At 41.5% G+C, this 27826-nt stretch overlaps 1 protein-coding gene across 12 annotated transcripts in view; it reads left to right on the top strand.

Moving 5' to 3' along the window:
* KCNH7 (potassium voltage-gated channel subfamily H member 7) overlaps nt 1-27826 on the top strand; it is a 254188-nt gene that overhangs the window by 215174 nt on the left and 11188 nt on the right. For 7 of the 12 annotated variants that reach the window (XM_083493550.1, XM_083493548.1, XM_083493555.1 and 4 more), the window contains 6 exons: nt 2779-2978; nt 12027-12279; nt 13627-13832; nt 16441-16540; nt 23927-24178; nt 27611-27779. In XM_083493550.1, coding sequence (XP_083349676.1) covers nt 2779-2978; nt 12027-12279; nt 13627-13832; nt 16441-16540; nt 23927-24178; nt 27611-27779 — 1180 coding nt within the window. The remainder of the gene's footprint in view (nt 1-2778; nt 2979-12026; nt 12280-13626; nt 13833-16440; nt 16541-23926; nt 24179-27610; nt 27780-27826) is intronic. The other 5 variants (XM_083493549.1, XM_083493556.1, XM_083493558.1 and 2 more) reach the window with 2 other exon arrangements.

The following is a 27826-nucleotide window of genomic DNA, read 5'->3' as shown; positions in this document are numbered from 1 at the left end:
CTGACGTAATGTGGCAAAATTTTGTGCTGCTGGGTTTAAAATTGCCACCATTTTACACAAGTTAAAAACTTCTCCTGGCTCAGGGAGAAATAGTGAGGGAATAGTCACCTGTTTAATTTCTGCCAGTCAAGCTGCTGTTAAGGGCAAAGGAAGCAAAGTTAGTAAGTAAAAGGTGGTACCCTCCTGTAAGCAACATGGCAGTGTTATATCATGGCAGCAATCTGGAAAGACATAACTCACATTACCAGAAGACACTTGTGTTTAAGGCTGTCAATTTAAAACCAATAATGCTTGGCAGTTTGTGAGTTACAGTTTCCAAAATAATAATAAAAATAAATCTGCATTGTCCAATTCAGGATGAAATTGTTATTTAATGATTTTTTTAAAGCTTCTTCAAACCGTGTGCCACATTCAGTAGACCAATCATATATCCAAAGTGATTGTAAATATGCCCATAATATAGAATCACAGAGTTGTAGAGCTGGAGGATTCAGTGTAGGAATCTCAGCTACTTCATTCTTCTTCTTCTTTTCTTCTTTGGCGATCACTCGTAGCCAAGTAAGATTGTCTTCCATAAACACGGTTTTAACAATGAGTCTGTAAGTGACTGTGGAGGCCAATTCTGGATCACACGTCCTTCATACATGACAGACAACCATGCTTAAAAACCTCCAAGGAAGGAGAGTCCGCCACCTCTCGTGGGAATCTGTTCCACTTTGAACAAAATTACAAAATACAACATTTGGAGATAACAGCTCTGAATTCCTTGTCTGAGTATCGGAGACGTTGATACAGCCATTCTGGGGGGCACTAGGGGGCGCATTGGAAGATGGCCGACAATACCATCTCTCCAACCCACACGGGGTAATTAAGAGGCTGTTATGGGAGTAGGCAGCCTCCCTTGTTGCCCCAAGGAAATGGGGAACACTGCCCTTGCCTGCTGTGCCCATAAATCACCCCCTAATTCGAAAGAAGGGGGTGAGGGCCCTAGGCAGAATGCCCCCGTGTGTACCTCGGCTCTCCTGGACGCTGTCTCTGATCGCGCACTAGTTGCAGCAATTTGGAATAATTAATTACAAAAGAAGCAAATGCACATATTTCAAGTGAAGAAGGGGAGTGAAGTCTGCTAATTTAAGTGACCTCTGCGAAAGAAGACGACGGGCTGGAGAAACAGGAATATTTTACGATGAAGATACACCAAAGGCGGGGTATGTTGACAACGGGGCTGAATGGGGGGGGGGAACCTTTTTTACTTTCCTTCTATGTGATTTACAAGAACCCCTCCTCATTAGAACCGTCGGTTGAACTGACCCAAGCAGGATGATTAAGGTCTGTGTGGAGATAAACTTTAACCAAAAGTATGCTTTATGGAGATCGAGAAGCAATAAGAGCTTTTGGAATGGCGCAGCAATTAATTCGGAGTCGCCATCTTGCCAAAGGATTTATAGCTGGGAGGAAGAACGGACTTGTTTTCAGACTGCATTCCTGGTGAATCTCCTCAGAGGTTTTGAGAAAGGAGGCAGATTGGTGAAGATTAATGACGCTAAGACTGTTTTGATGTATGGAAGTGATGTTATATGGAAAACGTCTGGATATGGCTACTGGATTAAAAAAAAAATATCCACGCAGGATTACAAACTGTTCTAACCAGCTTGCGGAGACTATCAGAGGTCACAAAGAGAAAGGAAAAATATATGAAAATAACAACAAGAGATGTGGAAAAATAATAAGAAAGGACTGGATAGTACTTTGAATATCATAAGGTTAGATTTGTGGACATTAAAACAGCAGTAAGAAGCAAGAAGTTGATTGGATCCCTTCAGAACTTGAAATATGGGTACCCCCAACAAAAATTTAAAATTCGGCTGTGTAATTTGGAATTTATGTAATTTGGTTTGATTTGATGTGATTGGTCGGTTAATAAAAAATTATTCTTAAAATAATAATTAAAAAAAAGATACAGCCATTCTGTTCTATTGACTTGTTTCCCCTAAAACTCTCCATTCCATTCCCTGCTCTTTAACTCTCCATAACCACTTCAACAAGTAGCACAACTGATTCTAAGTTAAGCAGTTTAAGTGAGCCTCCAGATGAGAGTTTATTGTGAAATCAGAGCATTTGATGCACACAAGTGTTTTATAGCATCAACCATATGACATGGTTGCCATCAAAATACCAGCTGGTATTTATTTATTTATTTAATTACATTTAATCTGGATTTCCTTTTTCCGCAGAAAATCCAACGAGTAAAAACAACCCATTGTACATCTGCAGTCATGGCTACCGTTGAAGTTCATTAGCATATATTTTATTTATTATTCATTTATTAGATCAAAAGATCTCACAGCGGTTCACAAGATAAGGGCACTTTGTCGTGAATGGGGTGACATTTTGGAATATAGCCTTCAACACAGTGTGGCCTTTTAGAGGTTGATGGAATCCAACTCCTATTATCCCTCACCATTGGCCATACAGGCTGAGGCTGATGGCAGTTGGGATTCCAACAACGCCTAGAGGCAGGCCCATGCAGAGGCAGAGGGGGCAGCCGGGTATACTTGCCCCAAGCCTCGGAGGGCTAAGCCAGCCAGAGAAGCGCCTGCTTTTTCCTTCCAGTTTATAAATTTATTCTAACAAGACTCCTGCCCCCGGCCTCAGACAACAAAGCTCAAGACGTTATAAAATCTAATTTGGGCTTACTGTTAATTTTTTGAAGTTATAACAACCAGTATGGTGATATTATCTAACTGTTTGTTTGTTTGTTTGTTTGTTTGATCCCAGCATTGATGTATGCAAGCATTTTTGGAAATGTATCCGCAATAATCCAAAGACTGTATTCAGGGACTGCACGGTATCACATGCAGATGTTGCGTGTAAAAGAGTTTATACGCTTTCATCAAATTCCCAACCCACTGAGGCAGCGGCTTGAGGAATATTTTCAGCATGCATGGACATACACAAATGGCATTGACATGAACATGGTATGTAAATCTGCTTTTGATTGCTAAAAAATGTACATTGATAATTATGGTACAGGGAGAGGAATGTGTCTCTTGACTTATGATGGCCTTAGGGGCCTGTACTGAATACATATTTATTTATTTTTGTTTTTTGGCCCAAGGATACTTTCTGGTTTCACATTCATGCCATTATACATTTCTGTATAATGCAGTGTCATGTTAAAAGCCATTAATGATTCAATTCAATGTGGTACAGATTCATAGAGCAACCATTTCCACCCTTTTTGGGCAAGTGTAATGGTTTGACAGCATGTGGATTTGGCTGTGGAAGCTAGTCTGTAGCATTTCTAACGTAGTTTTACAGAAAACTTGCTTTAGATCCCTCATACTTTGGATTATATGAGCAATAACACACACACACACACACACACACACACACACACAGAGACACACACTGACCTGTGAAATGAAGCAGTTGCACATAAAATACAAACTGCGACTTCGTTGCTGAAAGAGAGGTAGCATAGTGTTATATAACTACATAAGAGCCAAAAGCATTTTAAGTGGATGTTGAAGAGGACAGTTTCTGTGTCAAGTTGCTCTGACGGATGGGATGCTTAGAGTTCAAAGGACTCTTGGTTTGCAATTGCATGTTTCTATCCCTGTTGTTGTTGTTTTACTGAAAAGCAGATTCAAAGACAGCAAACAAAAACCTAAGCGCTATGCAATGAAATCATTTTCTTTGCTGCTGTTCATTTGATCAAAATCACACACATACGTACACCAGTTGCTTTGCAACCCATGAAGGGAAAGGCAATATTTTTCCAGACAAGGAGAAAAAGCAGCTGGGGCGTGTGTGTGTGTGCATGTGCAATTTTGAGAGGACAAACTGGAGCAAGAAAAGGGCACAAATTGGATGGGCTTGCGTTAAAATGTGAACTAAATGAGTTTCTCCCCCATCTGTTCAAATGAAAACATTTCAGACATGCTGGTTAGGCTTCTGGGATCTATGGTTTGAACAGACACTGAGGTGGGACATGTTGGCAATGACAGCGCTACAAAACTATCATCATTTGTGCACAGCCTACATGCCTGCCCACAGTTTCATCCAGGGAAATGCAGCCTCTTTGAAGCGAGATGTTTGAAAACCTAAACCAGCTGAAGTCGATGAGAGATGTGCTTCAGGAGGATGTGAAAATCCCTTGGTACGTCTTCCTTTTGATACATTTATTTCCACTTCTGGTTTAATGATACAGCACCAATTCGTTCCATTTAAGTCAAAGTCTCAAAGAGACCTTCCCTAATGTCATTAAGCCAGAAGTGGAAAGCACGTTATCAAAAGGAAGTGGTACCAATTAGAATAAAGGTTTGCCCCGCAGTCCCTCTTTTGAATAGTGCCTCCAGCACTGATCCTGCTAAACCCCAGTTAGTTTGTCGAGACTAGTGCTGATAAGCACAGGAAGAAGGACAATCCTTTTATGGCTTTTACATGTCTGGCATTGAATGCTGAGACTCAGAAAGCCCTCTGTCTAGAAACACCTTAATCCAATTTCCATGGGGACCAATACAATTAAGGGGAGCATTCAGGGCTGGATTCAACTAGATAGTTGCCTACACAATAAGTCCCACTAGCACTACAGGACTTTCCCTCTTCTTCTGCCCCTGCACAGCCTCGCCCCCTTAAATTGGCTCTGTGGGGTCAAGAGAATGCCCAGAGCAGCGCATAGTGGGAGAAGGAGGAGATTGTTTCATCAGCCAAGCAGAAATGTTTGCACTGAAAGAGTGCCCTCCATAGTGGAACTTTGTATTCCACTCTCAACTTCGAGAGGTTGTATCCCAACAAGAGTTGCTCTATACAAGTGTTCTGGATGTTGCTGAACTACAGCTCTCACCACCACTGGCCATTCACCATGCTTGGTGGGACTGATGGAAGTAGTCATTCAGCAACATCCAGAGGGCTAAATGTTCCCCATACCTGCTCTAGATTCCTGAGTCTTTAGCTGTAGCTTGCATGACCCCACCAGAAGCATCTCAGCTTCGGAGCATCGGAGCCCATGGAATACTGTTGGATAAAGTCATTGAGATACAATTGGTACAGCTGTATCCAGTTGCTTCATAGGGCATTTAGTGGCAGAAATGCTCCTAATAAAATGTATAATCGGCATTCATTAACAGCACATTAGGTGTATCTACTCAGATTTAAGTGCCAGGTAAATTGGTGTAAGTTTACAGCCTAATAAATGTGAAACCTACCTGAAAATGTGCATTATTTTAAATGATAAGTCTAATACCAACCGTATGGTTGTTCAGCTAAGCTGTGCATGATGTAAGACTTTATATGTTGGAAAGCAGTATTGAATGCAGTTTATTGCAAACAATAAACACAGTTTAGTGGCTTATTTTGTAATATGTTATTTTTAATGCTCTCATGAAATTAAATACATTTAGTTTTAGAACAATAACTAAATGAGTGATCTAAACAGAATACATATGGTATATGTATATGTGTGTATATATATATATACACATACACACCTTAGTGCAAGAATGCAAGGTTGATATGCCAACTGTCTTTTGTATGCTATACTTATGAAAGATTTATCTCTTTCTTGTCTGCTTCATACCTAAATACATGGAATAACACCACCCACTGGTAAGAGCAGGAGGTATTTATATCCAATTTAATTCCAGTGTAAAAAAAAATAATTATCCATGTTAACTGTTGAGTTTCATACTTGTTTTTAATGCTTTATGTTTCAATTTGTAACATTTTTCTGCATGACAATGTGATGGATACGAAATAAAATAATAATACTATTGGCAAAAACAGACATGGGGCAAAAAACGAACCCAGCACCGAAACGATTTAAACCGAAAACCTTTCTGAAGGTGCCACGTTTATTATCCATGGATGTATTATCCACTTATTGACCCCACAGCTCTGAGCACTCTTCTCTGCCCAAAAAAGGTTCTGTGCATATGGTTAGCTATTTTGTAAAAATGTCACATTCAAAGGAAGTTGTCATGCCTATCATTCTGTGCTTTCTTTTGTGTTGGTGCCTTTTCATTCACACCGCATGCATGCTACTGGCAAGCACCAATGGTTCCCCCTTTCCCACTGCTGTCCCAAGATCAGAACTATGTGCAGACCTCACAGACCCACTCAAGCTTTGAGCTGCTTGACCTTGCATGATGGTTAACTAGGAGGGATCCCATTCTCATCCAACTTGCATGCAGAATTCTTGCCAACACCAGTGGGATTTGGAAGGCGTGGACGAACATCTAAAGGCAGGCAGCTTGAATACTGTAAGGTGTATTTGGCAAATTTTAGTTCTGCAAACTGAATGACATCAAGTCCAAAGCAGTAACAGTTGCTGCTGCGAAAAACAAATGCATGCATTATTTAATTATATTCCTACTTAATACAGTGAAAGGCCTTTTTTAAAAAAAATCTTTGCTTTTAAAATAAAACTGTTTTAATACATAGGAAAGCATACAGTTTATTTTTCACATAAGAAAGAAAATGCTCACATATTTGTAGCTCCTTTCATGAAAACAAATCCTTATGATCCTTATATTGAAAAGAAGGAAACGTCCTTCCGAGCCCTATTTTGAATAGCTAATACATAAAAAGAAAATGTGTCATTCTTGTATTGAGATATGATCAGAGTCTAATTAATTTGTTCGTTTCTTTCTCTCTACTTCTCCATTTCTTTTGTCATACAATTCAGCTGTGCCACTGGTAACATACCAATGTGCAACAGTTGGGTAGAGTGGATTTGGGACTTACTATAACTGGGATCCAAATGCTGACATAAAAAGAATATAATTTGGTCATTGTCAACACTGCATGCACCAGCAGAAATGTCATTGTGAAAATATTGCTTGTGATCAGGGCTATAAAAGCTGAGTAGCCACTAGCATGTAAAATTATGGGCCAGTCAACTGGCATCTGGGATGCTGAAAAGGACAGGAGATTCCAAGTCTTCTGTGTGCTGTTTGTAGAAGTTGGCCATAATCTCCTGCCCTTCCTTATATGCTTTTCCTGAGTTCCTTCCTTACCCATTTCAGTTAACTCTTCCAGTGTCATCTCAAGGCTAGTTGGAGGTGAACCAGCAGCAGAGGCAAAAGTGTCACTCATGCTACCCCTCTGAAATGAGTCAATTATTACAATCAGACTCTTGCTACATATATAGTCCCTGTTGTTGTGTAAATGCAGTTAATATACTTAACAAATTCAGAAATTCTGAATTTATACGATCCTGGAACTTACCGTATTTTTTGCACCATAACACTCACTTTTTTCCTCCTAGAAAGTAAGGGGAAATGTCTGTGCGTGTTATGAAGGGAATGCCTACGGGTGGCATGCCTACGGATTTTCCTCCTCTAAAAACTACGTGCGTGTTATGGTCAGGTGCGTGGGTAACCACCCAGCCATGACATTTATTGCAGATGACATGCAGTGGAAAAGGAACACCCTCCTTTTCTCTCTAATAATCCCCCTCATTCAGCCTCTCCACCACCACCCCATATCTACCTGCCCTCTCCCCAAGTCCTTCTCTTCCACTCCCCCACCCCTAATCTCCAGCGGGCTAAAACTAACACACACATACACACACATCTTGTAAATAGTACATCTAGCCACTTTCTCAACCAAGCATCTGTGCTGGATATGGGAAGCAGGCAAGCTTGGGAGATGGTTGACTTGAGAAAGGTTTCTCAAAGATAGTGTTGAGAAATACTATCTTAGTATGATTTAATCCTTTAAATTGCCCAGCGAGCCTTCAGAATGAGAGGGCTCTAAGAAGGTCAGATGGTTCTGTGCTCATTATGGGTATATAAAGTAAATTTTTCTAACATGCTTACATTATGTAGAAATTGAAGAAATTTTAGAATGGGTCTGAAAAACATGTATTCCTGAAGCACACTTTTTGGAAGTGATCCCAGTGAAGCCTGAGGCGCTGTTAAAATTGTTTTACCCTCAGGCAATATAAAGTAGTCAACTAGTCCCAATTATTAAAATGCTTGGCTGTTCTTAATGACTAAGCATATCTCACATTAACTAGTTTTTGCAGGTAAAGATGGGGACAGGCTGCTGTTGTCCTAGATAAAATAAGCTTTTTCCTAGGCATTCTATCAGAAAACTTTGCCAAAACTTTTTCCGTACAATAAAATGTCCCTGATCTGTGAGCACACTCTCAAAGGGAACTGAGTGAAGACTGGTTCCCCTTTAGCAGCTTTTAGTGGCTCACTAACTGTTTATACCCATTTAATCAGTATGTGGAATGAGGGGGTGAATCACGGCTGAAAGCGGCATTCATATGATTGAATTGCTGAATAATCTTTAATTTTCAGATAAGAGAGAGTTGGGATGAAATTCAAATTATGGTATCGGTAACAGGGTAGGGTAAATATTTCCTTGCGACAAGATATCACTCTATAATACTTGCATTGTTATGCAATTGGCTGACTCTGTAACACTCCCCTCAGGAATTTTTCTTCAGCGTGATCACGCCACTCTTGGTGGGAGAGTGAGGATGAGCACTCTAGAACCACCACATTCCAGAACCACCTCCACAAATTAGAGTTCGGAGCTTCTGAAGCAGAAAGCCTCCTCTGCTTGTGAAGGCTTTCTATGAATTTTAGATCCTGGGAAATCAGGACTTTCTGTTTCAAAAGTTTGCTTTGTGGAAGGTGTTGGTGGGAACAGTGACAGAGAATGCAGCTGTCTCTCCTATTGTGTTAATGCCAAAGAACAGCTGAAGAAGGCTTTCATGCCATGAATAATGAGACTTTTCTTAGAATGCAGTCCCTGGGCACACTTACAAGGAAATGAGTACTGTGGAAATTGGTGCCACTTTTGAGTAAGCGGGCATAGAATTGGCCTGGCCATGTGAATTTGAGTGAAGCTTCATTTTTTAAGGTAACTTGATCCCAAACCATTCACACTGGTGTGTATCTCTGCAATAGCACAGTACAGCACAATATTTGTTTGTTTGGGGTACTATACTATTGCAACCCAAAGCATAAATTTGCATGTCCTAATATGGAACTGTCAGAGCAATTTCTCAGATACAGCAACCATTTTACCATGGGTGTAGTTTTGTTAGTTATAGTAAGAGCTGTGTTTGTTTTTTAAAATGAGGTACTGGTACTTATATATTGATAAATGTGTCCGTTGGTGCTAGCACAAAATGGCTGCCATGAGCAGCAAAATATATAGGTTCTGGTATTCTGTAGTGGCAAGCACTGTCACAAGAAAGCCCTGGATGTAGTTGACTTTGTGTGGCCTATTAAATGATTTTTGCCTATTTATCTTTTGCCTATTCTGGCTTCTTCTAAGATGTGATTTCTATGTCCTGAACAGGGGTGCCATCTAAGGAGTGGGATGGGGAAATGCTTCTCAACTGTTCCTCAGAGCACATTTTATTTAATGGTTAGGAGCTGGTATTCAACTGAGCATAAACCCATTGAAATTAATGGACATTACTAACTTAAGTCCAATGTCTGAGTCATATAAACAATTAAATGGACCCATGACCCAGTCATACATACATAAGCAATTTAAAAGGTGACTGACATCTAGCATGGCTATAGTTATGAACAACCACTATAAATAATCTTTTTCTTAACTAAATAAATAAACCTAGTTGAGATTCTTACCTCTCCTTACTCAAATGGCACATCTGGTCCCAAGTCCTTGAATTGTTCAACTTTTTGTATGAACATCTGTTTTAACAATGTTCTCTGTTCTTTCACAGTGCAAGTTCTATTGTTTACTTCCAAATCATAGAAAACATGTCAAAATAATTATTTAAGGTCATTTCTTGAATCATAGCTTGGCTTTGGTGAAGTGATATTCTCATGTCAAATATAAGTCATTCATTTGTTGCTGCTGCTTTTTGCTGTTGTTAAAGTTGGAGACGTGATGCTGATATTTTTGTAACAAAATCTTAAATGGATGCACAGACCTTTATTGTGCTGAAGTGAAACAAAAACCTATTGAAATAACTAAGCCTGAAGATTTACTATAATCATTTTTGGGTACTACATCATTAACATCATATATAAAAGTAATGTTGTATTTGTGGATATGACACATTTCTTAAGTAGTGGATAAATAGACCCACCTGATAGTTAATAAAATCTAATCTATTGTATATGTTTTAGGCCACAATTCTGTGCATACGTACCTGGGAGTATGCTCCATTAAACACAATTAGGGTTTACTCCTGAGTAAACACGTGTAGGATTGCTCTGTTGGCCCTAAAAAGCCATTTCTGTCCAGATATTCTATGAATTTTTTTAGCTTCTCCAGTTCAGCATAATATACAGGGAATGTAAGGTGTCATGTATATGAGAAATAGCTACAATGTTGAGATTCAGCCAGTCACTTACTATGGTGGTCACTTACTAATTGCTGTAAAAGAGGGAATGCATCAACCAAAAAGAGGACAAAATGTGATAAAATTTGCATAAAATTAGTGTATGAATATTTATGTGTTTTAATTCAGATTTAGACCTAATTACTCCAATTTGCAATGCTATCCCTTGTTCTGGTTCTTTATCTTTCAACCAGACTTGGACCAGACAGTTCTTCTGGAGGCTTTTACCTCTAAAGTAGGACACATGGTCAACCTATTGGTTGAGGTGGAATTGAAGTCTGTTTCTCTCAGATCCAGCTGCAAAATTCTGTCTCACTGACTGAACTGTGAACAGCATTTATCTAATAAAGGGAATGAGATTATTGACATCGATTAGCAGATATGGAATAAATTGCATAGCAAAGAGGACAGCCACACCATATGTTTAAAGCACATTGACAATCATGGGTTCCCTCAAAGAATTCTGGGAACTGTTGTTTGTTAAGGGTGCTGGGAATTGCAGCTTTGTGATGAACCTCCTAACAACTCTCAGAACCCTGAACAAACCCAGGATCACTGAAGATAGAATCATAGAATTGTAGAGTTGGAAGGGACCACGAGGTTCATTAATCTAACCGAGCCTTTCTTAACCTGTGGGTCCCCAGATGTTGTTGAACTACAATTCCCATCACCCCTAGCTAGCAAGGCCAGAACTCAGGGATGATGGGAGTTGTAGTCCAACAACATCTGGGGACCCACAGGCTGAGAACTGCTGATCTAACCCCTTTCAGTGCATGAATCTTTTGCTCAACGTGGGACTCAAACCCACAACCCTGGGATTAAGAGTTTCATGCTCTACCAACTGAGCTATCCCAGACTTAAAGCAGTATAACTTTAAAAATTTAAAAATTTAAAAATTTTGCAACCATTACTTAAGTTATTATGAATCATTGCTGTTGCTATAAGTATTATTTATTAAATTTATATCCCACCCCATTCCTCCAAAGCAGCCCAGCCCAGGGTGGCAAACACACTAATGATAAAATGTCTAAAAAACAATTCCAATGCACCCATAGGCAAAATGGGGTCAAACTTTGCATTGGCTGACCTACTGGCAGAGACTTGTAAAGCAGAGAAGTGGGGTGCACATTATTCTCTAGACCTGTCCAAGTACCCATCAGTTCTTACTCGGCACTGCTGCTACCTCTGTGAGAAAAGGGCAAGAAGGATTTTCAGTGTTCCACAAATCTGACCGCACATGTTGTAGGAGCAGTTAGGCAAGGCACCATCTCTGACCAAGATGGGTCATTTCGCCATTAACTAATAAATACAGATCAGATTTGTAATTCAAACTGAAAGCATCAGTTACACACATCAGCATGCACAATACCTAGCCGCAATCATATGGATTCAGTTACCCCGTCGAAAGAAATAGTATAATATGCAGCTGCCGCATAGTAGACTATATCAGCGCAAGAATCTGCTCACCCATGCCAATTTTCCCAGCTCATTTTCTGATTACATTTTGACCTCATTCTATCGCTTGCTCTATACCAGTTTGTTATCTAGGCAGCATAGCCAGAAGAGCTGAATGACACCCCCCCTCAAAAAAAACCCCTAAGTGCTTCCTAACTGAGCAAAAAGATGTCAGAAACTCAAGGCCAATTTGTGGTTTGGTTCTGAACTCTCGCCTTGTCTTCGTCAGGTCCTAAAGGGGTTTCCAGAATGTTTACAAGCAGATATCTGTCTCCACCTCAACCAAAGTTTACTTCAAAACTGCAAAGCTTTCCAGGGAGCAAGTAAAGGCTGTCTCCGCGCTTTGGCTATGAAGTTTAAGACGACGCACGCACCTCCCGGAGACACCCTTGTCCACTCTGGCGATATTCTGACGGCGCTTTACTTCCTGTCGCGAGGCTCCATCGAAATCCTCAAGAATGATATGGTGGTGGCAATCCTGGGTAAGCATTTGGAAATTTGGTGGAACCCAAGAAAGCTGTATCACAAATCCCTTCTTAGACCAGAACTGGTCTTGCAGATGTATCAGAATTAAAGAAAGAGAAAAGTCCAGTTCATAAGAACAGAGTTAAGATCCCTAAAAGGAGGCTTACATTAAGCTACCTGATTGACTATTGCATCCGGCTGCAGCAAAGGGAGACATGAGACAGGACTATAGGGTCCCCTCTATTAGCTTGGCTCAGAGATCGAATCCTCCTCCCCCAGAACTGTTTCTGTGCAAGCTGGTAATGATAAGAAGTTTGCAACTTTTAAGAACTGATGGCTGAGGTTGCTTGCTTTCCTCCCTCCCTATCCCTATCTCCTTTTGTGCTGTGTCTTTTAGATTTGAAGCCTGTGGGCAGGGACTGTCTTGCTGTTATTGTTATTGAACTTATATACCATACTTTTACGTCTGTAAGACACCCCCATATATAAGACTCCCCCTATTTTGGGGGATTCAAATTTAAGAAAATGGGAGGAGATGGCACAGCATAGTTGATCTTTTTCTGTGGAGGATTACCCAGAGTTGTTGAGCTTTTTGGGGGGAGAATTGACCAGAGTTGTTGAGCAATTTTTTTTTTGGGGGGGGGGAATGACTGATCGAATAACACTCGCCCAACTGGCAAACGCTAACAATCGCAAGCCAAATTTCCGAAGCGGGAGCCAATCCAAAACAGCCCTTGCTACATCCGCCAATGGGCCACCCATTTGACAAAGCAGTAGCCAATCCAAAGCAGCTCTTTACGCATCCACAAATAACCCACCCAACTGACAAAGCAGTAGCCAATCCAAAGCAGCCCCTGCAGCAGATACCATTCACCCACCCAATCGCTAGATCCTGCTCGCGAATGCAACCAACTGCCTGTCGCCCCCCTCTGCACTACCCCTGTATAAGATGACACCCCCTCCCCCATTTTTTACTTTATTTTGGAGTAATAAACCCTTGTCTAATACATGGGAAAGTACGGTAAGCTGCTTTGGGGGGGGTCTTTTCATCTGAAGTGTAGGGTAAAAAAATGCTATAAACAAACAAGTAACCAAGCAAATAAGTCTTGGAACATGTGAAATGATAAAAAAAGGCAATATGCCTCTGAGCAAATGCAGGACATATTTGTGGCTTGTTACCACAAAAGCGGATATATGCAAGAAGCATAATCACATGATGCAATTTGTCTGAGCCCATATGACATCAGATTGTAAGTGTGAGATCACAGATTTTTGGAGAACATGTCCTGTTTCTTATTTTTGTAATATGGCAGAAGGCCATGTGTAAATGTGTCTGTTCCCCCATTCCCCAATTATTGTTGCAGGCAAAAATGATATTTTTGGAGAGATGGTCCATCTTTATGCAAAACCAGGAAAGTCCAATGCAGATGTGAGGGCTTTAACCTACTGTGACTTGCACAAGATCCAACGAGAAGACCTGTTAGAAGTTTTGGATATGTACCCTGAATTTTCTGATCTCTTCCTCACCAATCTAGAGCTCACTTTCAATTTGAGAAATGAAAACCCCAAAGTACGTAAAGTATGTCTAAACTTCCTTTCACTAATGAATATCTTAAGGCTTATAGAATTTGACAGAAACAAAGCTGACAAATGACCTGGAATGGCACCGTTTATCAACAGTTACTCTCACTCACCCAAAGTGGTTGCAGGAGATTTCCCATTTTGGGCTGAATTTATTCATTTTAGCAGTGAGTGAGGGGGCATGGAAAATGTAGTGCTTTTTCAAACACAGAGAAACATGAAATTAAACAAAAACAAAAACAAATGAAACAATAGTATCCCAGCAGGGGAGGAAATAGCAATTATACTACTAACAAATAAAAAGATAGGTCAGCCTTGATTCAGATGTATCCCCTTTAGAGTAGAGTTTAAGCCCACTAAAATCAATGGCAAAATGTCTTTTGGTCTTTATAGCTCTGGATTGCTGTCATGCTAGACATATTTTTTCCCCATCAGCTCTTTTTTTCTTCATTTATTATTACGCTTCTATCCAACTTTTACTCTGAGGAGCTCAAGGAGAGTAGATATAGTTTTCCCCCCCTCCTCCTTTCATCCTCAAACCTACCCTGTTAAATAGTTCAGGTTGAAAGACAGTGATTGGTCCAAGGTCACCCAGTGACCTTCATGGCTGAGTGGGAATTTAACCCTGATCTCTTAGGCCCTAGTCTGACACCCTAACCACTACACCATGCTAGCTGTCTTAAAGCATAAAATAAAAAGATGCCATAAGATATTCTCTTTATTTTTACTAATCACTATCCTATCTGTTTCTAGTTGGAATCTGGACCTGGCTTTGCAACCCATGGTACATAGTGTGGCAGCTGCCTCAAGTGGCAAACTTTAGATGCCATTAAATGACCGCAAATAGTCTGTTTGTTTGTTTATTCATTTATTTTATTTTCAGGTTGTGTGCCTTGAATTTTCTGGCCCAGTCACCAAAACAGAAACACCTTGAGCTGGCCCTGTTGCAGTTCCGTAGAACAGGAGAGAAACACAGGCTAGCATCAACATGAACAGCAGAGCTCCATCAGGCTAAACGCAACAGAGTGAGGAATAGGCAGGATTTCAAATATTATCTCCGTGGTTTGGTCCTAGCTAGCAGGCCAGCATCCAAATCTATCTTATTAGGATGAAGAGCATCTTGTTGATTTGGAACTTTTAGTCTGAAGCCCTGTGCACACCCAGGGGGTTAACCCCACTGAACACAGTGGGACTTGCTTACAAATAAGCATACCTAGGATTGCACGGTTAGAAGCAAAGGCTGTGGCTTTGTCAGGAGTTGGCAGACCAAAAGATGAAGGTTTGCCAATAGGCATTGGGTGTGGCAGAGAACATTAACACACCATGGAGACAGTATTGGGATCCTTCTGTTTATCACTGTAATGCAAAAGGGCTCTTTTTGATTATTTTTTAACAAACCTTTTAAAAAAATAAAACATTATCCATCCTCCCATAGGTGGGTATCACCATAAAGTTCAACTGAGCCCTGTTTTCCCACCACAGGTCATGGGGTTGACCTACATACTCCATGAACTCTAGATGGAAATGGAGCTAGCAACATCATTTACAGCCAGTAAGAGGTCTATCAAGCCTCTTATTTCTCCATCAGGAGAGAAAGCCCTGCCAAGTCTCTTTTGTCATCTTCAGATCCCTCTGCACAGCTGTGGAGGGAGGAAGCTTTTGGATGTGTAGGAAATGTGTTTTATGCAAGTGAGCACTGAAGCTTTTGGTGCCCTGCTTGCCATCTGAAATGATACATCCCAGAACCACATACAATGTACTTCCATAAGCCCAGCATCTGCCAGTTGCTTTTGGCTATAACTTCCCTATGTTTCAGGTTGTGGGTGTTGCAGAGGGAAGTCACCACTTTGCTTCCTAATGTCTTTATGCTGATTTTCTAATGAAACATTCAAGTATGGATGCATCTGAAAATTTCCACAAAAAACCCAGAAATAATCAAACATTAATTAAACATCGTGATAAGGAAATGGTAGCCCAAAGGAGAAGGAGCCAGTTTCAGCTTTGGAAATAATGAAATAATCAAAGAAGGAAGAGCTGGAGAAATAAAACAAAGAGTGCATAGTGTACCAGCTTTATTGTTATGCAGTGCAACTTTTATCACAATTTATGTGTAATTAAACATCATAGCTAATTATAATCAGCTACTACATTACTGTCTGCAGCAATACGCATCCCCACAAGGGGTTGTTTTCACATTTTTCTTCACCAAACTGGTTTCTGAGAACACACTGCTGAGGAAAAAAATTATCAATACATAAACAATCCATAAATCATTCTTCTGAGTACAAGATGAAAAAGGCACTTTAATTTACATTCTGTCCCTCTCTCCTGCTCTCACTCCCTCCTTCCCTTCCCATCTCTCTCTCTCTCTCTCTCTCTCTCTCTCTCTCACACACACACACACACACACACACACACAAATTAACTTTCTTCTTTTAAAACCTTTTAAAATCTGTATCCTTTTCAAAACCACGCATACACATAATTCATATTATGAGCTCCACCCAGAAAACAATTTATTTTTCTTTCTTTAAAAACAAAACAACAACCTTTGAAATGAGTATAATCTATCATATCTCGATATCTCACTTATCTAGGCTGAACTCGCAATAAGGCCACAAACAACTAATGATTCAGATGGTGACAACAGCAAACTCCGAAGAAGGAAATTCTCTTTTGAAAGTGAAATTGATAAAGGTAATTGATTTCCTCTACAATGATGTTCTTGAAAACATGATCACAGAGGGCTGTAGTCAACTAAATTATACTCAGAGTAGGCCCAGGTGAGGGACCATTATCATGAAGGGGGCAAATTAAACATGTCTAATTTAAGTGTGCCACTGTTCAAAGTTCATGGAGATGCTGGCATGATTTAATGTGACCAAAATTGCTGGTTGACCTTAGAATTCAGATGTGAAGATCTTCTCAGTTTACCCTACCAGGATGGTGTGGAACCTTAGGCTCTGGGGCTGAATGTGGCCCTCTGAACCACTCCATCTGGCCCCTGGAACTCTCCTCAAGCCATGTCACTCCAAGGCCCAAGAGGGCCTCCATCTTCCTCAAGCATCCTTCTCAGGTGCCTCTGCCTGCTTGGAGTATGTCATTGAACTGTGATAATGGCTGTTTCTGAATGGACAGATGTGTGTGTGTGGTAGCAATAGAGGAGAAATTCAACTCTGTTTATATTTCAAGGTGAACCAGCCTAATTGTCAAAATAAAAAATTTCCTTCCAGTAGCACCTTAAAGTCCAACTAAGTTAGTTCTTGGTATGAGCTTTCGTGTGCATGCACACTTCTTCAGATACACCCTGAAGAAGTGTGCATGCACACGAAAGCTCATACCAAGAACTAACTTAGTTGGTCTTTAAGGTGCTACTGGAAGGATTTTTTTTATTTTGACTATGGCAGACCAACACGGCTGCCTATCTGTAACTGCAGCCTAATTGTGATTTCCAGTTGCGATTGCAATTTGTTTTAAACATGTTTTTAATGATTCATTTTATTTTGCTGTAACCCACCCTAGAACATTCTGGGTGAAGGGTGTGTAATAAATCTCATGCCAGCCCCCAGAATTATCAGCCTGTTAGCCTATTGGATATAAGTTCTAAGATTTACAGCCTCTGCCTTCTCCTGAAATTAACAAGCTGAGTGGAAGAAAATAATATATTGTACAAGGAACAAGCTGGGTTTGGGAAGGGCCATAGTACAGTTGATCAATTTTTTGTACTACACTGTCTAATGCATAAATACACCAGTGGTCCACCCAGACAGTTTTTTGCCACTTTTATTGATTTTTCCTCAGCATTTGAAACAATTAATAGGAAGCTACTGTGGGGTAAACTGGCAAGGACTAACATCGCTAAAAGGCTGCTACTCCTAATACTGGAGTTACATACTAATACTACTATGAAGATAAGGATCAGCACAGATGGAAGGATGACAAAGGGTATCCAAACAAAGGTGTCAGACCAAGTTGTCCGCTAGCTGCCCTCCTTTTCATTCTTTATATTAACAACATTGTAACAGAGCTAAACAGCCCTGATCACTTTCCCTCTTCAATTGGGAACCGTAAAACAGCAACCCTGATATATGCAGATGATTGTAATAAATCTCATGCTGAGGATAAGACACTAAGTGAACCAAAACACAGACATCCTTCAACATTTGCACATCTCTGAATCTTGCAGTGCAGTTCTCTAGCCAAGTAGCGTGTAGAAAAATGCATATACTAGGGTAAGGTATGTGTTAAATCACATATATCATTGAAAATAGCACGCAAAAATGTTTATGCTATTGCTTTGCAAAAAAAAAAGTGTGTATTAGACAAAATTGCATACAAAAAATTGTATGCGATGAGAAATTCGCTGGTGAATGTTCATGAGGAGTTCCTTTTAATACATATCGCAAACTGATATGGAAATGAGGAGAGCTGGGCTTAAGATGGGGGGGAGGGGACTGGGAACTAAGAGAAAGCAAAACTGAAAGATTCACCCATCCCTGGTGTGCAGGCACCTCTGATTTTTGTGTGACTTGATCGTAGCCTAGTGTTGAAAGGTAAGAGTCATATCTGGCCCTGCCCATCACTGAGATGCCTATGAGAGGATGTAGCCAGAGGCAGATTTAGGGGAGTGCAACTGGTTCAGTTGCACTGGGCATGGAGCCTTGGATGTGCCGCAGGGGGCGCTGCAAGTATGATGTAGAACGAAAGGTGGGAGGCAGGGGGTGCTGAATGTTGGTGTTGTATAGGGTGCTGCTGAAATTTGAGGCACCCCCCCCATGTCTGCTACTGTTGTGGCCTTCTGGCTGAAAAAATGTTTTTTTCATCCCTGCCCTAAGCACTCAGAGTAGTATCCAACTAGATCATACTCAGAGCGCAGCTATTGAAATCACTGGGTCTCCTCTGGGCATGACTAACATATCACCCTCAGCTGCTTACCCATAAGCATCACTTAACCCTTTGCTGCTCAGCCCTTAGCTGTTACAGCCACTTTGTGAACCTGCAGAGTTCTGGAAGAGGCCTAGTGAAACTGATGTAGGCTAGCTGCTTATAGCTACTAATCTAGGTTTCAATAGCAAGGAGTAGGCAGACAACAGTGCAGTGGTGCCTCGCAAGACGAAATTAATCCGTTCCGCGAGTCTCTCCGTCTTGCGGTGTTTTCATCTTGCGAAGCATGGCTATTAGCGGCTTAGCGGCTATTAGCGGCTTAGCGGCTTAGTGGCTTAGCAGCTATTAATGGCTTAGCGGCTTTAAGAAAAAGGAAACAAACTCGCAAGAACTCGCAAGACGTTTCGTCTTGTGAAGCAAGCCCATAGGGAAATTCGTCTTGCGAAGCGACTCTCGCAAAACCCTTTCGTCTAGCGAGTTTTTCGTCTTGCGAGGCATTCGTCTTGCAGGGCACCACTGTATTGCAGGACCTATAGTAGCATCCTAGGGGCAGCAAGAATTTGATCGGGCAGTTTCAAAAGTCCAAATGCATCCTTATGCCTGCAAGAAACCATGATGACTGCCAGAGCTTTGCACCTCAAGTGCGGCTGGAAGGGATGTAAAGGAGCTTGAGGCAGTGTGTTGTAGTGCCTCTAGCAGGAACGAGACTGCATCTCCTGCTTTCTCCAAGAGCGGTCTTTAAGAGAGCAAGCAAATCCCCTTTCCAGACATTGTTATTTTAGGAACTTTTCTTCTGAATTAAACATTTCCAATCTCTATTCCAATCTATCCAAAAAATTGCTACAACCACACACACACACATATCTCGTAGGAACTGGGCCAAACTCTTCTTCATCCCCCCTTCCTCTATTAGAGGAACTCTGTTCATATGAAGTCTGGTTCCAACCTTATGGCTTTTAAATCTCCATTTACTATGGTTGCATCCTGATTCTAATCTAAACAGAATAATTTGAGAAATGGGTGAATTGTTGGCAGTGCTATTGTTCTAAAACAAGAGGTGCCGAAACTCACGATGAATGTCTCCCTTGTTCTCTTATATTGACAACGGCGCCCACCTGAGAGGTGCCAGAACAGAGTTCCTGTGAGTTCTGGCTGGGGGAAAAAGCCTGACTGTTGGTGTTGTATAAGTCATCTCTTCAAAGTTTTATAGAGCGATTCTGTGTCCTAGAGAAATAAATCTTTAGCTTGGTGTCTTACTGTTTCGCAGAATGGCATTACCTTTCTGTCAAAGAGGCATTTCTTAAGCACAAAACCAAGAGTGACAACAAATCTGTCAAGGCAATACCCCCATGAAATATTTAAGCTGCTCTTCACACACACACACACACAGTCTGTTGACAGAGATAACCTGTCTAAATGACCTTCACAAACAAATTCACAAACAAAATTCACAAACAAAACATATTTTGCCACCTGAAGGGGAAAGGTAACCTTTTAGGCACTGCCCGCTATGAAATTTTGAGCTGCTGCTTCAGGGTGGCTGATGAATGACTTTCATGGAAAAAAGCAGATCAACCTTTACACAGACTAAGGGTTCTTCCAGATAACCTGATTACTGAGCGTTCATTCTGATTTTGTTTGCAGGGAAATTAGACAAAGATGGCTTTTTGATGAGTAGACTGGTTAGAATGATGTTGCATCAAAGCAGGTGTTAATTCCACATTTTGCAGTGCATTTCCCTGTCACTTACCTTATGGCAAAATTTCATGGAAGCAGGTTTGTTGCGCAAGACCTCCCAGTTAGCTATGATAGCACAAGCTGAGTTTGCCCGTATGCCATTGAATCCAACCCCCAAGTAGCAACTAGGTGGAAATGCCCTAAAGCTCGCTCAGTAGAAATAACAGTATTTATTTAAATACCAGGGGGAATAAAAATGTTTTGGCACCTAAAAGTATTTAGAATAGTCCTGTTACAAGAGTTGAAGTCTGCCAGGTTAGGGCTCTTCTTAGCATCCTGCCCATAGGACAGACACATCATGTGGTGATGCACAGAAAGGCCTTCCTTGTGGCTTTTGAACTCCCTGCTGTTCAGGGAAGTACAGGAAGTTGCCTTACACCTCGTCATACCTTTGGTCTATGTATCTCAGGCTTGCCCACACTTCTGCTTCTCCCATGCCAAGAAAGCATGGCTCTGAGCAGTTTTCCTCTTGCGCCAGTCCTTTCCCAGGGAAACCTTCTCTTTAGTGTTCAATCGGAGCAAACGTCAATCTGGAGAAAACCGGAATTGCCATTTGCTCCAATTGAGTGGTTTTCCCATGGGGGAAGCATTGGGACAAGAGGAAGCATGTATATTATCTCCACAGCATCAGACACGAGTCTTTTCCAGCCATACCTGGAAAACTGGGATCCTTTTTCACACTTTGATTAGTTACAATAAGGTTCTGAGATAACCCTCTGTCACTTTTGAGCTCCATGGTGCAAGAGAAATTGGTTTGTTTGTTTTTACTGCTAGTAGTTTTGTTCCAGCTGCTGCTGAGTAGAGCATCTTTGAAATCTCTATTTTCCCTCCTGACACTTATCGGGATACGGATGTTAGCTGAACGGCTAAACACGAGTCGGTACTTATTTCACCCCCTACTCCATGTTCGCCTGATCAAGTTGTTACTATAGCAACTTCTTTCTGCAGTAGCTTCGTATACTATTTAGACAATATCCGCACAGTTCTTTTATCCCTAATCTCTAGTACCTCGGCCACTAATTTGCCAGGAGCAGAACAATTAATTCAACGGTGCAGTTCTGCTCCGTGAGAAATCTTTGTTCTGCATTAAAAGCAAGGGTGCTAAAAATGCCTTGATCAAATCTCAGGCTTCCTTGATAACCAACACAACACAGAAATGATTTCAGATCCAGTTCCTTGTGCTACAGCTTTGCCTCTTCCATGGCATCCCCTGCTTGTGCGTAATTCAGTAATTCCCAAACGTTTTGCTGAAGGGACTCAGCAGCATCTTTGGGATCTGCTTGGAAACCCAGAGTGGTCTGGAGGAGAGAAACAGGAATGAGCTGTTGTCAGACTGGTAGATAACAACAAGCTACGAGGCATGGGTTGGGGACCATTTTCAGACAGATCCACACGTTCCAGTGGTGTGCGGGTCCAGAGGCAAAAGTAGGTGGAGCAATTAATATCAGTTTTGACTTTGTACAGAAGACTGGTTTGTACACACATTCTCTCTTGATCCTACATCCAGGCAAGCAACAGGCAATGTCAGAGTTCAAGGACACATTCCAGCTAGGCGAAAACACTAAAGGAAGATGTGGAGCAAGGTCATTGAGGGGCATGGCCTGTGGAAACAGGGTATGCTGGGGAGGGGGTGTGGCCTGGAGAGGCCCCAAGGGCCACATAGAGAGGCCTGCAGGGTCACATTTGGCCCTGGGTCTGAGGTTCCCCTCTCCTGCTTTTTCTGGAAGAATTTTCAGCAAGAACAGGATGCATTGGCATCCTTAAGAGCATAAGAAGAGCCTTCTGCACTGGACTATTGCCCCATCTAGTCCATCATCCTGTTCTTGCAGGGGAACATGGGGAGCCTGCAAGGTAGATTGTTGCCAGAGCAAGGATTGTTGCTTGTGGTGCTGCATCTAGAATAGGGACCAGTTTTAGTCACCCATGCTTTCTAAGAGGTTTTGGAGGGAAACGTCTGGGGAGTTCAGTTTGAATCGCCACCCAGTGAGCAGGGGCGGATCCTCTGGGGGTCTTCTGGTGGTTCCCTCAGTGTGAGAAGTGAGGCTACAGGGAACCAGGCAGAGGGCCTTCTCGGCAGTGGCACCCGCCCTGTGGAACACCCTCCCATCAGATGTCAAGGAGATAAAGAACTACACAACTTTTAGAAGAGGTCTGAAGGCAGCCCTATATCAGGAAGTTTTTAATGTTTGACGTTTTACTATGTTTTTATATGTGCCGGAAGCCACCTAGAGTGGCTGGGGAAACCAAGTCAGATGACTGGGGTATAAATATTCTTCTTCTTCTTCTTCTTCTTCTTCTTCTTCTTCTTCTTCTTCTTCTTCTTCTTATGAAACTAATGGAACTTAAACTTCAAGGCCCCTAATCCTGGAGGGGCCCAGAAGCAACATTAGTCCACATCGCTTTAAATATTTGCTTTTAAATGTGCATCATGCATGTATATAACATTTCCCTAATTTTCCCTAACTTTCATTCCCCTACCCCATAACTCAGAAACTATAAGGCACAGGATTTATTTATTTTAATTCACAACAGTGACTTTGACATGTGACATAATCCAGCACAGCAATTTAAATCAAAATCTGAGATGTCGTAACTCATTATGAAAGAAAATTGTGGTGATCTGTCGTGGAACAACCCCACTGAAGAAGATAACAGTGGTTATAAAGACCTTGTTGCTGACTGAGAAGGGGACCCAATATCAGTTCAAGATTCAGGGCCCCCAAAATGTAGGTCAGTCGCTGCCTATGAGGAATCACAAAATCTAGAAATCGGATCTAGATGCTAGGCATGTTAGCAAAGAGCGCAATGAGCTCTTAAGGCCAAAGTTGTGGGTTTATAGAATAGCTATGGTTAAGTTAGCATCAACAACCTATGCACATTTACTCAAGATTAAGTCCTGCTGCATTCAGAGCTTACTTAAACAGGTATAGGGATCAGATTACAAAATCAGCACTGGGGCTGCCTAGACTCCGCAGTATGAAGATTACACATAACAGAATTAAGTTTAGTAATCATGAATGGAAAGCAGATGAAGAAACCTCTCCAAAATATTACGGCAAACCAGTTTACAGACTCTTAGGGTAAACCATACCCTTAATCAATCTTTTGTGCCAGAAGCATCTTGACATTTCAGTTTGAAATACATGAAAAGGAGAGAAAAGGGAAAGATCAGGAGTCTTTTGTGAGAACATATTTTCTTCTTGTCCCCATTTGATTTATTTATTTGCACACACTGGTTTTGTTTGGCTTTTGTAAGCCACTTGAGACCAACGGAGAAATGAATCGCACGATCTGCTGAAGGAAATGCATTTTAAATCGCTAGCCCCTCTCTGTAAAAAGACATAAAGAACCATTATCTCTAGCAGAGAACAAACTTGCTAAATGGTATAATAACTTTCCCCCTGCTACCCCAAGGACAAGGCTAAATTTCATATCATTTACAATAATGGTTTCTTTTTTTAGCAGACTATGACAAAGACAATGAGGGTTCTGTGGATAACACCAGACATTATCAGGTCACCAAGAAGCATTTTGGGGAGAAGAGAAGCAGATCATCATCTTTTGTGTCATCCATTGATGATGAGCAGAAACCGTTGTTCTCTGGGATCATAGGCTACCCATCTGTCCTGGGAAAGACTGCGGTGCTGGGTTTTGAGGAGATGATGCACGCAACAGAAAGAATTCAAACTAACAAAAGGAGTCATTCTTGTAAAGGTAATCCATGCAAGCGTTTTAAAAACATATTCAGAATTAATAGCCCATGGCAAATTATACAGCAACATGCTTTTTAACCTTGCAATGAAACATTTATTTAAATCCTTCCCTTATGCTCAAATTCATAACATTCTGCTAGTTAATCCCATCAAGCATGGGCTGTTGTAAGCAATTATTCCCTTCAAAAGGCACGATTGATTTGCAGGGTCTTTGCTTCTACATAGTTTTACTACCAATCCTCCTGTAATTTTTGGTTTTATTGTGCCACTAATGTTTCTTTGTACCTTAATAGTGTCCCGTCTAACTTGTGGGGGGAGGGACACTGTTTTGCTGAGAAAACTGTAAATCTCAGATTCCTAACATCAGGCAGAGCTCAGTGGTAGAGCCCATAATTTGGATATAAAATGCCCAGCTTCAGTCCCCTGGTATCTCCAGATAGGGCTAGGAAATGAATTCTGTATGAAACCCTTAAAAGCAACTGTTAGTTGATGTAGGCCATACTGAGCTGCTATCACCATCATCATTGTCGTCGTCGTCATCATCATCACCACCATCAGTTGTTATTATTAGCCGCACACAAGGAACTCCTATGGCAAATTACATCTAATAAACAGAAATATACACTAAAACTCATCGAAAAGGTGGTAATGTTGGTGCCTGGCAGGCTTCCATGGAGAGAGCATTTCAAACTCAGGAAGCCACTACAGAGAAGACTCTCTTTCTCGCTCCCCACCCCAGCGTGGTGTAGTGGTTAAGAGTGGTGGACTCGTAATCTGGGGAACCGGATTCACTTCCCCGCTCCTCCACATGCAGCTGCTGGGTGAACTTGGGCTAGTCACACTTCTCTGAAGTCTCTCAGCCCCACTCACCTCACAGAGTGTTTGTTGTGGGGGAGGAAGGGAAAGGAGAATGTTAGCCGCTTTGAGACTCCTTCGGGTAGTGATAAAGCAGGATATCAAATCCAAACTCCTCCTCCTCCTCCTCCTCCTCCTCCTCCTCCTCCTCCTCCTCCTCTTCTTCTCTCATAACACTACAATGCCACTAACCTTACAACTCAGTACAAATGTACTGGCGGGGGGTGAGGGTGGGAGAGAGAGCCAGAGGAGGGGGAAAGTGTAGGAAACTAGAGGAAAGAAAGAAAGAAAGAAAGAAAGAAAGAAAGAAAGAAAGAAAGAAAGAAAGAAAGAAAGAAAGAAAGAAAGAAAGAAGTGGCACAAAAATTAAGAAATCTTGCATCTTATTTTCTTTTTAAAGCAACTGATGAGTGTGATACGTGGATAAGCACTCGTTCTTGGATGTGCTTAAAAAGCAGGAGTGGACCCTTTTAAAATAGTTTCCGAACTCTACCAGGCATTTGGAGTGGTATAGGAATCATTATCCACTGTGAGCACAATTTAATAGGTGTCATGTGCAATTCATACTCCAAGTGAGGCATGTGCGTGCACATTTCACTGATTTCCCTTCTCGGTGCAATTCAATATACCTATTCAAAAGAAGAATTCCTGTGTCATTTCGCACCACCAGACAATTCAGCAAACACGTCTTTCTTTTTTTACAGTCCGGAATGCTGGCTGAACCCCCTCAGGTTCTTGTTCTTGCAAAATGTCGAGATTCCTACATTTGCAGTTGGGAAGCTCACCTTTTTTCTTTTGGCGGCCACAAAAGTGTTTTTGCAGCTATAGCAACATTTTCCAAGGCAACCTAGTGCAAACTGTACTCTGGGCTAAATTTAGCAAGTTTAAGAGGTGTGTGTTTTTATTGTGACCAAACACAAACCAATATAATTTTCCTTTGTTCCTTTGCTGGGGCTCTCAGTGGTGTTATTAAGAGCAAATCATCTTTGATCGGGGGGTGGGTTGGGGGTGGTTCTTGTGGTTAATGGTGTTTGGTCCAGTCATCTGTGCTTGTTTTCATTGCCATTCTTAATTGAATTAATTCAAAACACTGTTTTCTGCAACACCTATAAATATATGGCTGCAAATGTGTGGTTGTTTATTAGTTTGCTGATTTTACCTCTGTATCGTAAGCTAGCTGTATATTCTCACATACCCCTCCCTACTCTCCACCCGGAGAAGCAAAAGATCTTAACAGAGTTCAAGGACAGGCAAAAAGACTCAAAAAGAACATGAAGCTGGGCTGTTGAGGAATGTGGCCTGGTGAGAGGAAGCGTGGCTGAGGAGGTGGTATAGCCTGGGAGACAAATAGAGAGGATGCTGAGGTTCATTTGGCTCCCAGGACTGCGGTTCGCCATCATTCTCTATTGCCAGGCATGGAATCATTTAAACCTTAGTCTAGTTCAGGAGTGGGGCACTTACAGCCCTGCAAAGGCTGCTAGTCTCCAGTTCCCATCAGCCCCATCCAGCATTGCCAGTGGTTGGGAATACTTGGACAACTGTCTAGGAACTGCTGGATGGCCACAATTTAATCACACCTGCTTTAGTTGCCTGGCAGTGAGTTAAACTTACTTAACATGGAACCGTACAATTGTAGAGTCGGAAGGGACCACATGGGTCATTCAGTCCAGCCCTCTGCAGTGCAGGGATCTTTTGCTCAGTGTGGGACTTGAACCTGCAACCCTAAGATTAAGAGTCTCCTGCATTACCTACTGAGCTATCCTAAATTTTTGTTTAGGCATTCCACAAACATTTGTCCCACTGTGCAGTGCTTGTGATGTTTCCCAGAATTACAGCCTATATATTTTCTTTGTGGGAAGAAAAAAGATTTTTAGACCTTATTTACATGTAAAAACGATGGTCTTTTACAAATCAGCTCTTGGAGGAATGCAAATAATGTATTGTATTGTTTGCATTTCCATCCTCAAATGAATGAAGTAGTTTTCCCATTGTTTTCCACCCCATTAAAATGTGGGTTGGGCATTTATTATATTCAGAGTTACAGGTACGAGACTGCTTTCTTTCCATGTATCCCTGGAAGTATGACGCACAAGCTAGCCAGCAAAATCATGGCATTGCTTAGAGCAAGGCTTTTACAAAGTTCTCTGCAAGGTCCTTCCCCCTACTTCTACCACAAGAGGCTGGAGCCAATTTGACCAAGGCCTAGTCTGGCATTCGACTAAGTATTACACAGATTGAAATTAATTAACATGACTGAGTAAGGTCCATTAATGTCAACTGTTCTGTTCTGAGTGAAACTTAGTTGAATACACTCCTAGAGGCAGTATATTCGGGACAAAATTTGCGAAAACTTTCCAGGCTATACATTGTATCTGATCCAGCCTCATAACTGAGCCAGTATGACAGAACCTGTGGCCACACCAGTCCACTTTATAAATGCTTCTTTTCATACTTGAGGCTAGAGCATCATCATGAAGACAAAGGAAAAATAACTTTTGTGGACATTCTCTAACAAAGCCTACTCCCATATTTTGTAGCTTTGTTTAAATAACCAACCTCCACTCTGATATTTTGGCAGATATCACCGACAGAAGAATCTGGGAGGAGGATCACAGCAGGAGCCACCAGGAATCATCCAGCCAGTCCGCATTGCCCCATGTCACGTGGGGCATCTCTGAAACAGAGAGTGAGATCAACTATGGAGAAGTGGAACAGAGGCTAGATTTGCTTCAAGACCAGCTCAGCAGGTAAGGAGGGACATGAGGGAAAGGGCAAACCTTGGCTATCTGTCATG

The sequence above is a fragment of the Podarcis liolepis genome, assembly GCF_965112155.1.
Source record: "Podarcis liolepis genome assembly, chromosome: 1".
In the NCBI taxonomy this organism is placed as follows: domain Eukaryota; kingdom Metazoa; phylum Chordata; class Lepidosauria; order Squamata; family Lacertidae; genus Podarcis; species Podarcis liolepis.
The sequence above is the reverse complement of the archived record's forward strand: the minus strand, read 5'-3'. Positions and strand labels throughout refer to the sequence as shown.